The 12,359-nt window shown below is 34.4% G+C and overlaps 1 protein-coding gene across 2 annotated transcripts in view; it reads right to left on the bottom strand.

Annotated features, from left to right (window-relative positions):
* The window catches only part of RPAP2 (RNA polymerase II associated protein 2), a 78,682-nt gene that overhangs the window by 60,993 nt on the left and 5,330 nt on the right, over positions 1 to 12,359 (bottom strand). For both annotated transcript variants that reach the window (XM_006919409.3, XM_025051920.1), the window contains 4 exons: positions 6,443 to 6,557; positions 4,961 to 5,059; positions 4,692 to 4,757; positions 2,711 to 2,799 (listed from right to left, as the gene is read on the bottom strand). In XM_006919409.3, coding sequence (XP_006919471.2) covers positions 2,711 to 2,799; positions 4,692 to 4,757; positions 4,961 to 5,059; positions 6,443 to 6,557 — 369 coding nt within the window. The remainder of the gene's footprint in view (positions 1 to 2,710; positions 2,800 to 4,691; positions 4,758 to 4,960; positions 5,060 to 6,442; positions 6,558 to 12,359) is intronic.

The raw sequence follows: 12,359 nt of genomic DNA, 5'->3' as shown, positions 1-12,359 counted from the left end.
TCCCTACAAGGACAAAGTAGTAGTGTAAGTTTCCTTAGTCTTAGACTGATAATTTTAATTTTTATCATTTTTATACATAAGACATTTTCTTACCTAGAAAACGTTCACTATAGCAGCAGTGACTGACTCAGAACTGTAAAACATCAGAACTAAAGGGAATTAAGAGATTAAATGCAACTTTCTACTTTACAAATGAGGAAACTGAGGCTTAGTGTTGATAAGACTTCCCTACAGTAAAACAACAAAAAACCTAAGCTAGATCCAACAAAATAGTGCTCTTAAAACTATAGATCAGGACCAACGAATTAAGTGGGCTGCTATCAGCATTTTTCAAAAGCAACAGAGTACAAAATATCAGAGGTTTTTCATGAAGGATAAGTATTATTCCATAAAACTTCTGTTTCAGTTTTATGTATATGTTGGATATATGTAAATGCATTTATTAGTGATTAAAAATTGTGGTAGTCATTGCAATAGAATATCTAATTCTCTCAGGGCATTTTAAAATTTATTCTTATTTTTATATTATGATTATTAATAAAACTAATATTAATAAAATAACGGTAATTTTAAATATGTAATTTTTTATTTATTGATGACTCACTTTAAGCTAATAAAAATATCTCAGCATTAAATACTAAATACTGCCATTTAAAAAAAAGGCCATTTTTTCCCCTTTCAAATAGGTTCTGAATGTTGTACCCCTCGTCATATGTGAATAGGCTTTCTTTAAAATATCACATTTCTGTTGAGCTTATATGTACAATTGCTAGACAACCTTTTTAAAAAGAATACTGAATTCTAGAATTCTGATCATTAGCACATATAAAATATCACTCTCTGTGAAAACACAGTGACCTCTAGTGGATTCATTAAACAAACTGACATCCTATCTACTTCTAACACCCAAACCTACTCCTACAAGTTTATTTTTTCATCTCAGCTGAAATAACATTGTAATAAAATAGAATAAAAACTCAATGTTTTTATTCTAACTTACATTACAGGTCCCTATTAGAATAAGTATCAATTGTATTTGTTTTGCCATCCCGGTGAGATTTAAATTTAAATTTACAGGTTGGGTTTTATACATGTGTATAGCCTGCCAGGCACTAAGCACATACTACATATTTTGAATGTAACTTAAATTGATTAGTTTAGATTAGGGAAACCAAGGCCATTTCATTTTTTTTTTTTTTTAAGTAAATAAAGGCATATAGATAAGGTAGAACTTCAGGAAACACAAACATAAAGTGACAGGCCTTCATGTTTTAGGAAAAAAGTGGGTGTTCTAACAGAAGAAAGATTTTAGGAAAAGGTTAGAGGGAAGAACTGTTCTAAATTAGCTAAAGGAAGTAACAATAACTATATCTGAAGAAAACAGAGATAACAGAAAAGATGGTTTGGTAAATGGTTTTGAGGTAGTTGAAGCAGATACGAGGATTGGCTAAATGAGAGGACTAAATTTAAGTAGAGAAGATATCTTTGGAAGCAAAGTTAAAGATAATTTAAAGAAACACTAGTTTTAACAGTGGGAAATAGAACATGTTGCTGACATAGGGCTGAGGCGGCGATGGGCAGCTCTGGTGAAAGAAATATTAAGAAAGGAGAAAAAGAGTGATAGTTTAAAAGTTACTCTCAGCTTCCCAGTCAACTTGGACAATGCTACATACAATATTTTGCTTGAAACAAGAAAGTCAGATAGGCTGATAGAGAAATGATGAACAATTTAGTCTTCTTTATGTTTAATTCAATTAACAAAGGCCATAAGATGGTATGTTTTACATATTCTAAACCACACACTATTGGATCATCATGCAAAAGCGTCTGCTAACATACTGTCATCAATACAACTGATGCTAGTTGAAGTTACAGTAGCACCATATAACCCTGGGCATAAAACTAAGACTTTTGGTTTTTTTTTAGGCCAAGATCTTTAGTCAATTTGCATCTCATTACATTTGTTATTAACTTTATTTAGCATAGATAATTACACAAAATCCTATTTTACCACAAATGACGCTGCCTTATTATAATATTCTATCAAACATGAATTACTTGGGACATTATCTCATTAATTTAAGCCTTTGTTTGGAATTTCTAGACAATACAGTTTAATTATATAACAATTTTTGTTATTTTTTAAATATTACTGTACCATTTACCTCGCAATAATAAATTCTCTCAAATTTAGTAACTACTAAAATACTGTAAATGTTTAACCATTTCTCAAGAGGCAAAATCTCAGGAATGTTCATATACTTTTTGCTAAAAATGACTCTCAACTGGGACTCTTTAAATTTAAAAATTATAGATTTTTAATAAAGGTTCAATGAATTAATAACCTGAACTTTTTAACCTTAGTACATAATTTCCTAATGACAAAGTGAGTTCAACTGGATTCCAAGATCTAGTATCTTTTAAAAAAAATTTAACATAGTTATTCCAGGACTATTATATTAATAGAATTAAAAGAAATAACTGGCAGAGCAGGAAGCAAAGTTTAGGTTTTGCGATTAAAGCTAAAACTACAAATAACATGTATATGCAATACTTAATAGCTATGCTTAAAAAGTAACCATTTCTTCACAATTAAAATGGATACTGTGGTAACATACTAAAGAAAATGACCTATTCTCTGCATATCTCAAACAGCAGAGAGAAAGTTTTAGAATACATGAACAAATGTATACATAATGATTTAAATTACCTTTCTTCTTCTCGAACCCATACTGGAGTTTTAGGAATTTGTGCTTGGAAAAACTTAGATGCTTTATAACAAAAATTGCTGCAAAAACACTGAAAAGAACATTTTAAAACTAGCAAATTATTGTTTTTCTTATAGTGAAACACAACTTATGTACAGGACAGTATAAAACATAAATATGTAGTTCAAAGAAAAGAATGAAAACCCATGACTCTATAATTCAGTGAAGCCACTGTGTGCTCCTTCCCAATGCACCACTCTCCACGTTCCCCAAAGGGTAACCACTGTCATAAATTTTGTGTTACTCATTCCTTTGCTTTCCTTTAGTTTTTGTGCTACTTGTACACATATCCGTGTAAAATCTATCATTCAATTTTGCCTTTTAAACTTTGCCTAAATAAAATCATAGTTATATATATTCTTGTCATCATTTTTTCTAATTGTTTTTGAGATTCATTCATATAGTTGTAGCTTATTCATTTACACTGTGTATTATATTCCATTGAGTAAACTACCTTTTATTATTTATGGATAATTGAACTGTTTCTCATTGTTTTGATATCACTGCAATGTCACTATGAATCTTTTTATACAATTTTTTAAACTAAAGAAACTGTGGCAAAATACAAAAAAATTTAACCATTTTTAAGTGTACAGTTCAGTGGCATTAAGTTACATTCTCACTGCAACCATCACTACCATACATCTCAACTCTCTTCAAATTTTGCAAAACAAACTCTACATCCATAAAACAATAACTCCCTCCTCCTCTGACACTTCTTCCACCTCCTCTGACAACCACCATTCTACTCTGTCTCCATGAATTTGACTACTCTAGTTACATTTAAGTAGAATCATATATTTATCCTTTTGTGGTGGCTAATTTCACTTAGCATATCTTTAAATTTCATCAATGTTGCAGCATGGGTCAGAATTTCCCTCCTTTTTAAGCTGAATAGTATTTTATTCTATGCATATACCACATTTTGTTTATCCAACTAGGAACATTCATTAACATATGAACAAGAATTTCCTTAATATATACACTAAAGAATAGAAAGGCTTGGTCATAAAGAATATACAAATCTGATAATGCCAAACAGCTTCTCAAAGAGATTGTCTGACCAGAAGTATAGAGTCGCTAATATTGTCAGATTTTTATAATTTTGCTAATTTGGGGGCTATGAAAATTTAACTCAGTGTGTTTTTGCTATTTTCCTGATTACTGATAAGATTGAGTATCTTTTCATATACTCATTAGTCATTCAAGTTCCTTCTATAAAATTTTCTATTAGGCTATTTGCCTTTTTCTTATAGATTATATATTCTAGTTATGAATCTGTGGTCAGATATGTGAGAAATACAACTCCTGATTTGTAGCTTATATTTTCACTCTTTTCTGAAAACTTCTAATGACCATTTATTTTAATGTAGAAAAATTTATCAATTTTTCCCCTACAGTCTGTAATTTTCTATCTTATTTAAGAAATTCTCTCTAGTCCAAGTTTATAAAAATATTCTCTTACTGTCTTTGAAAAGGTTTGTCTTTTATGCTTGGATCCCTAAATAGACTAAAATTGACCTTTGTATGTACTCTGAGATAAAGGTCAATTTTCATTTCTTCCATATAGATAACTAGTTGTGTTGGTACTATTTATTAATACATCCTTTCTTCACTGATCCACAATACTCCTGTTGTTATATACCAAATGTCTACACTTGGTGATTGTTTCTTCTTTTCTATTGTTATACAATTTACTTGCCTGAATTTGTTCCAATATACACTTTTGATTTTTAAATGTTCGAGTATTAATTAAAGCAAAAGCAGAGTTTTTTAAACACCTTGAATAAAATACTTATAAACGAAAAACCTCTAATGTGACTGTTTTCTAAAAGGCAAGATTTTTAAACAGTTATTTTTAGAATTGCATTTAGTACAATATTAAACATTAACTGCCCAACTGAAAACAGTCTTTAAACTTACCTTTCTTTCAGTAATATCATAGACTTTATTGGTTTTGGTAGAAATTTTATATTTCTGTTTTGGTACCTAAAGAAAAGAAAGCACGGCTTACAAAAGAATTCAAGTAATAAATTTGAACTTATGTTACAAGATTAAGTTATCTATATAACATATCTTTGGCTAACCCATGTCATTAGTTCAGGACCTCAGTTTTACTTCTTGTTCTTTCTTGTTCAAAGTATTTCATTGGATATAAAAATTCAAAGTCTATATTTAAAAAAATTACTTACAATTCCTAGCTTCTTCTGACATAAGGGATAACCACAAAGCTTGATAATAGAACGCTCATCCACGACATCTCTGTAGTGAGCAGGTGTGATAAATTTCCCCTGTAATGAAATAAAAGGGGGCATCCCCCACCCCCGGCCAGATTATTGGAAAAAGTTCATTTATCAGCTCTCTAGGCCCCATAGATCTCATCTGAAAACACAGGGATAACAATAGTACCTATCTCAAAAACAAACAATAGTACCTATCTCATAAGTTTGATGTCAGAATCAGAGGAGAAAATAAAGAAAAAAAACTAAGAAAAGTACTCAACACATAGTAGTACTCAATGTGAGCAATTATGTAAAAAGAACAAAAAACAAAAACTTCTGCCACAGCAGACTATGCAAATTTGTAGATTATACAATTCATGAAATAATTCTGAGGCAGGAAGAAGAAATGGTGCTATAGTGATTGCAATACCAAAGCAAAATACTAATAGTATATATTACTTTTTAAAAAATATTAAAAAAACACATTAAATATGATATAATTTTACCTATTTTTAAAGCACAATCTTAAAAAACAAAGTATATCGAAGGTGTCATTGTGACTTACACTCCTAAACAAATTTTTGTGCAAAATCTTCCAGCTTCTAAAAAAAAACTGTACAAGAGAATGGTGACATGATAGTTATAAGCTAACACAATATTTTTATGTTGATATCTTCAGTTCAAATAACCTTAAATCTTAATATTATTTTTGAAGTTTTCGTTTTTGAATGGACTGAAAAACTTTTTGAGAGTAATATAAGGTATTTGTTTCAAACGAAGCATTTCTGAATTGTGTTTATCTTCTTTACAGTCATTATGTATGCAGATTCTGATGCAGTTACTCATGTAAATTTAAATATTGTCATATTTATATTCTTGTTTTGAAAAATCTCTGAGCCACACTAAGAATTATTTTTGCAATAGAAGCTCTGAGTTTCAATTTTCCATTTTTTTCTCTTAAGGATTATGAGAATATAACAGAATTTCCATTCAAACTTTTAACTCAATAAAGCTGTTAGGTGAAAACAAAAAAAAAAATTAATGCATTTTATAATTCTATTGTTATGTGCTAAATCATAAAGGATCTGTATTTCATGTCTTTAGAATACCCAAATTAATGAAATTATATTGACAAAAACATTAATCTTCTGTTACTAAAATAGGACAACATATAGAATATGGAAAATGACATTGGGATCATAAATGCAAATGATGAAAATCGAATTAGATTAGCAGACTTGTTAAAACAACTACTACTACGGGGTAAAATATGTATGTTATTTTTCATTAGTGTATTTAAAATCATTATGCAAGGAATGCATAATTGATTATTTTAAAATACATGAATTATATACCATGATACCTGCGAAGATTTCAATAATGCAGGGAAGTTTCAGGTTGCACAGATTTAAAGAATTTATACTACAAAAGTAATAATTTCTCAACACATACACATTCCCTTAAGAATTCTTCCGTAATATTTTCTTCTAAAAGCTGTTCAACAATATGTAGAGCTTTTCTCTCAAACTCAATCTTCTTTCTCATAGTTTCTTCCAGTTCTTCTTTCCTAAAATTAAAAAAAGATTATTCAAAATTTAAAAATTCTACTTTTAAGTTTTATCATAGCTAATTGTTTTAAAATACAACACTAACAACTATTTTGCTATTTAAATTAATATTTTTTAATGCTGTTATTTTTGATCTAATACTTTTCAAAAAGGAAACAAGCTACTTGTTGCACTGTACACATAGAAAGTCTGCTACAACTAGATTATTTGATTTCCAGAACTTAGAGCACAAGGAAAAAATTCTTAGAGAGAAGAAAATGAGGTGAAATTTTTTAACCAGTTAAGAGTTTATATTCTATTGCTTCTGTGTGTATCTAAAAAGGGAGGCTTTTTCTCCTAAATCCTTAGAAAAAAGAAGAGATTAGAGAGGAAAAATACAACTTTGGCTGTTCTTACAAGTAAAAATTTATTAAGTCTCAAAAGTCAACGGATGGCGAGTTTGACAGGACAGAGTCATATCTGCAAAGAAGTGTTTGCTTACTTTCGTTGTAAAGCCTTATTAAATAATTACACTGACATGATTGTGTGGTTTAGAAAAACAGCAATCTTCCTGGAAGGGCTGGTCCTTATCATGGCACCCATGGAATTCTGTCAGCCTTTGCTTGCCCCCACACATTATGTAACAAAAAAGTACAGGCTGTTAGATCAAACAATGGCCCCAGGACAGTGGTTCTCAATTCCAGCTACATATTAGAATCATCCGATGAGATTTTTTTTTTTTTTTTTTTTAAAGATACTATGCCCAGGTTCCACTGCAGGCTCATTAAGTCAGAATCTCTGAGGCTGGGGCCTGGTTATTGGTATTTTCTTAAAAGTCTTCCAGATAATCTTAGTATGCAAGCAGGGTTGAGAATCACCACCATAGGACCAAAGATATCAATTATTTTGATGATGCATTTGCTCTTTTTCTGCACTGGTTTCTGCTTGCTTATTAGAATAACATTTGCTGGCCTCTTGGGCCTTGCCTCGGCCCTCATATCTGGACCTGGAATGTACTCACCATTTCTCCCTACATTCACTGACTTCCAAAACTTTACACTCCAATTCCTTGCCCAAAGCAATATGTTTTACAAAAACAATTTGAATAAGTGACTGCCAAGTAGGAAAAAATAAGGACATTAAAACTTTAAGGAGTTCTGAAGAAGATGGACTAGGTAAAAGCAGGGTTCGTCTCCTCCCAGGTCTGCACTGAAATTACAACCAAATTATAAAAAAATCAACGTGGAGAATCACCTGAAGTCCATCTGATCATAACACCAACATCTGATAATATAAAGGAGCCACATGGAAGCCAGTAGGAGGGGCAAAGTCTCAAATCAGGCTGGATCCACACCCGCAGGTGGTAGAAGATCACCGGGAGGGAGAGTAAGGCTCTCCCGAAGGAGAGGGAGTCCTGTTCTCATCTGGGGGCTCCCTAGCCCAGGGTATCAGCCCAGGAAACAGGAGAATCCAATAACTCTGTAAAAACCAGAGGGGATTCTAGCCGAACTTGGGCAGATATCAAGGTCCTGTGGGCTAGTCCCAGACAGCAACTGGTCTGGCTGTTATCTAAGACTTATGCTGCGGGAACTCGCAAACAGTTACCAAAGTTGCAGCAAGACTGAGGCTGTATTGATCTAACTGCCATTGTCTCTCTGAGACCCCGCCCTACCCTACCCACAAATTGCCCCAGGCGGCTCATTGCTTCTCCCCTGATCTCCCAAACCACACAGGCAATAAACTGGCTGGCACAGCATGGAAATCATCGGTGATCAGACCTTTGCTGCCTGCAAGAGTTGCAATATTGTGTCCGGGGAATGCAGGGGTCTGTGGGACCACCCCAGATGGCAGCTGGTCTCACTGTGATCTGTGTCTTAGGCAAAGAAGTTGCAAAACTGAGGCTGTACTGGCCAGATGGACCTTGTCTCCCTAAAATCCCGCTTCATCCAAGCCACAAAGTGCCTGCAGCACATCGACAAGCAGCCTCTTGTGCCTTGCTTGTCTCTGGGGTTGTGAGTCGGCGCAGGCAACAGACTTTGGCTAGCGCATGAGCGCATTTCAAGGAAAACAGTTGTAGACTGACCACTGCTGCCTGTACGAGCTGAAATATCTCTTCAAGAGAATGCAGGGGTCTGTACTGGCCTGACAGGCCTTGACTCCCTGAGTTCCTGCTCCATCTAATACACAAAGTGCCCACTGCACAATGATAGGCAGCTGCTCCTGTCCTGGTGTAGCACATTTAGGCTCAGTGTGGGCAGCAGCTGACCTTGCTATGAATGAAAGCCTGTACAGTGAGCCACAGAGACAGTGTGGGCACGTAAACTGACACTGCAGTGGCAGGGGGACATTTACTCTAAAGACCCAGGAGACTCCCGGGGTCCCTGCGCCACCCGATATGCATATCGCCCAGAGGCTCATCTAGTTTCAGAGACTTACAGGCAACTGACAGGCAGTGTCAGGCCTTGAGGAACACTGGTCTCTCTGCTAAATTGCCATAGGTCAGGGATAGGGGACAACCGACCACTGCCTACCGTGTTGTCTCTTCCACTTACCTATAGATTCAGCATAGGCAACAACCATCTGCGAATTGCTCTGTAGTTCTCAGTGGGTAGCCCTGAGCAATCAGAGCAGTGGCTGACTTTGGCCTCCAGGGGAGCCTCTCCTACGGGGCCACAAAACCAATGTATCTGGAGGCTGGCACCAGACCACAACGGAGCAACTCCTGCCTAGTCTCATTAGTGATATACACAAAGGGTGGTTGCAACAAGTACACAAGCCTGCTAGGGCAAATCCCATTCAGTAGGCTCAGCCCCCACACATCAACTCTTACCCTGTGAGTGCACCCAATTCCCACAATTAGTCAGCCTAAATGTTAATTAATCCCATCCACTGATGTACTAACAACAATAAAGGCTTGGCGACGACATAAGATCACACACAACCCACACAAAGGTCACGTCCAGAGCCCCCGGCATACGGTATCAGGGAGAATGTGCCACTGGGCCACAGAAGACACCTTCCACATTAGACCACCTGGCCAAGGCTGAGAGATGAAACAATTATTCTTGACACATAGAAACTAACACAGAGAGGCTAATAAAATGAGAAAACAAAGAAACATGACACAAATGAAACAACAGGAGAAAACTCCAGAAAATAAGCTAAATGAAATGGAGGCAAGCGACCTACCAGAAACAGAGTTCAAGATAATAGTTATAAGGATGCTCAATGAACTTATGGGAAAATGGATAATACAATGAGAATCTCAACTGCATAAAAAAGGAAACAGAAACCATAAAAAAGAACCAGACAGAAATGAATACAATAATGGAAATGAAGAATACACTAGAAGGATTCAACAGTAGATTGGACAAAGCAGCAGATCGAATCAGCGAATTGGAAGACAAGGTACTAGAATACACCCAATTGGAACAACAAAAAGAAAAAAGAATTTAAAAAATGAGTATAGTTTAATAAGAGACCTCTGAGACAACATGAAGCATAAAAATATCTGGATCATGAGTACCTGAAGAGGAAGAGAGAGAGCAAGAGACTGAGAACCTACTTGAAGAAATAATGACAGAAAACTTCCCTAACCTGGCAAAGGAATTAGACACACAAGTTCAGGAAGCACAGAGTCCCAAACAAGAGAAATTCAAACAAACCTACACCAAGACATATCGCAATTAAAATGTCAAAGGTCAAAGACAAAGAGAATCTTAGAAGCAGCAAGAGAAAGGAAGCTAGTTACTTACAAGGGTACCCCCATAAGAATGTCTGCTGACTTCTCAATGGAAACTTTGCAGGCCAGAAGGGGATAGCAAGCAATATTCAAAGTTATGAAAAACAAGAATCTACAACCATCTACCCAGCAAGGTTTTCAATTAAAATGGAAGGTGAGATAAAGAGCTTCCCAGACAGGAAACAGCTTAAGGAATTCATCACCAACACACCAGCATTACAAGATATGTTAAAGGGACTTCTGCAAAGAGAGAAGGGGTAAAAAAGAAAACAGAAATAACAAATATGAATAATAAAATGGCAGTAACAATGTACCTACCAGTAATCACTTTAAATGTAAATGGAAAGATATAGGATAACCGACTGGATAAGAAAACAAAACCCATGCATATGCTGCCTTCAAGAGGCCCACTTCAGATCAAACTACACTCACAGACTGAAAGTAAAGGGATAGAAAAGGATATTTCACGCAAACGGAAATGAAAAAGTCGGGGTAGCAATACTTATATCAGATAAAATAGACTTCAAAACAAAGGCTATAATAAGAGACAAAAAAGGGCATTACATAATGATAAAGGGATCGATAAACTGAGAGGACATAAACCTAGTAAACATATATGCATCCAACATAGGAGCACCTACATGCATAAAGCAGTTATTGACTGACATAAAAAGAGAGGTCGACAACAATACACTCATAGTTGGAGACTTTAACACCCCACTGACACCAATGGACAGATCTTCCAGGCAAAGAACCAACAAGGAAACAATGGGCCTAAAAGACATATTAGAACAGATGGATTTAATAGATATTTTCAGAGCATTTTACCCCAAAGCAGCAAAATATACATTCTTCTCAAGTGCACATGGAACATTTTCAAGGATAGACCACATACATGTTAGGACACAAATCAAGTCTCAATAAATTTAAGAATACTGAAATCATATCAACTGTCCTCTCTGATCACATTGGTATGAAACTAGATATCAACGACAAGAAAAAAACTGGAAAATACACAAACACATGGAGGCTAAATAACATGCTACTAAACAATGAATGGGTTATTAATGAGATCAAGGAAGAAATCAAAAGATACCTAGAGACAAATGAAAATGAAAACACGACTCAAAATTTATGGGGCACAGTGAAAGCAGTCCTAAGAGTGAAATTCATAGCAATACAGGCCTACCTCAAGAAACAAGAAAAAATTCAGAGAAACAATCTAACTTTACAATTAAAAGAACTAGAAAAACAACAGCAAACAGCCAAAATTGAAGAGAAGGAAGGAAATACTAAAGAATAGAGAGGAAATAAATGAAATAGAGTCTAGAAAAACAATACAGAATATTTATGAAACCAAGAACTGGTTCTTTGAAAGGATGAACAAAATTGACAGACTCTTAGCCAGACTCATCAAAGAAAAAAGAGAGAGGACTCAAATAAATAAAATCAGAAATGAAAGAGAAATAACCACGGACTCCACAGAAATACAATGGACCATAAGAAAATACTACAGGCAATTGTATGCCAACATATTGGACAATCTGGAAGAAATGGACAGATTCCCAGAAACAAATAATCTTCCAAGACTGAGTCAAGAAGAAACAGAAAATCTGAACTGATAGATTACCACCATTGAAATAGAATCAGTAATCAAAAACCTCCCAAAAAACAAAAATCCTGGACCAGATGGTTTCATAGGCAAATTTTACCAAACTTTCAAAGAATTGTCACCTATTCTTCTCAAACTATTCCAAAAAATTCAAGAAGAGAGAAGGCTCTTTAACTTTTTATAAGGCCACCATTACCTTGATTCCAAACCAAAGAAATTACAAAAAAAGAAAACTATAGACCGACATCTCTTATGAACGCTGATGCAAAAATCCTCAACAAAATATTAGCAAACCGAATTTAGCAATACATTAAAAATATCATACATCATGATCAAGCTGGATTTATTCCTGGGATGCATGGTTGGTACAATATCTGCAAATCAATTAATGTGTTACATCGCATTAACAAATTGAAAAAAAAATATGGTTGTATCAATAGATGCAGAAAAAACATTCAATAAAATCAA

This window comes from Pteropus alecto, unplaced genomic scaffold (genome assembly GCF_000325575.1).
Source record: "Pteropus alecto unplaced genomic scaffold, ASM32557v1 scaffold25, whole genome shotgun sequence".
Lineage (NCBI taxonomy): Eukaryota > Metazoa > Chordata > Mammalia > Chiroptera > Pteropodidae > Pteropus > Pteropus alecto.
The sequence above is the reverse complement of the archived record's forward strand: the minus strand, read 5'-3'. Positions and strand labels throughout refer to the sequence as shown.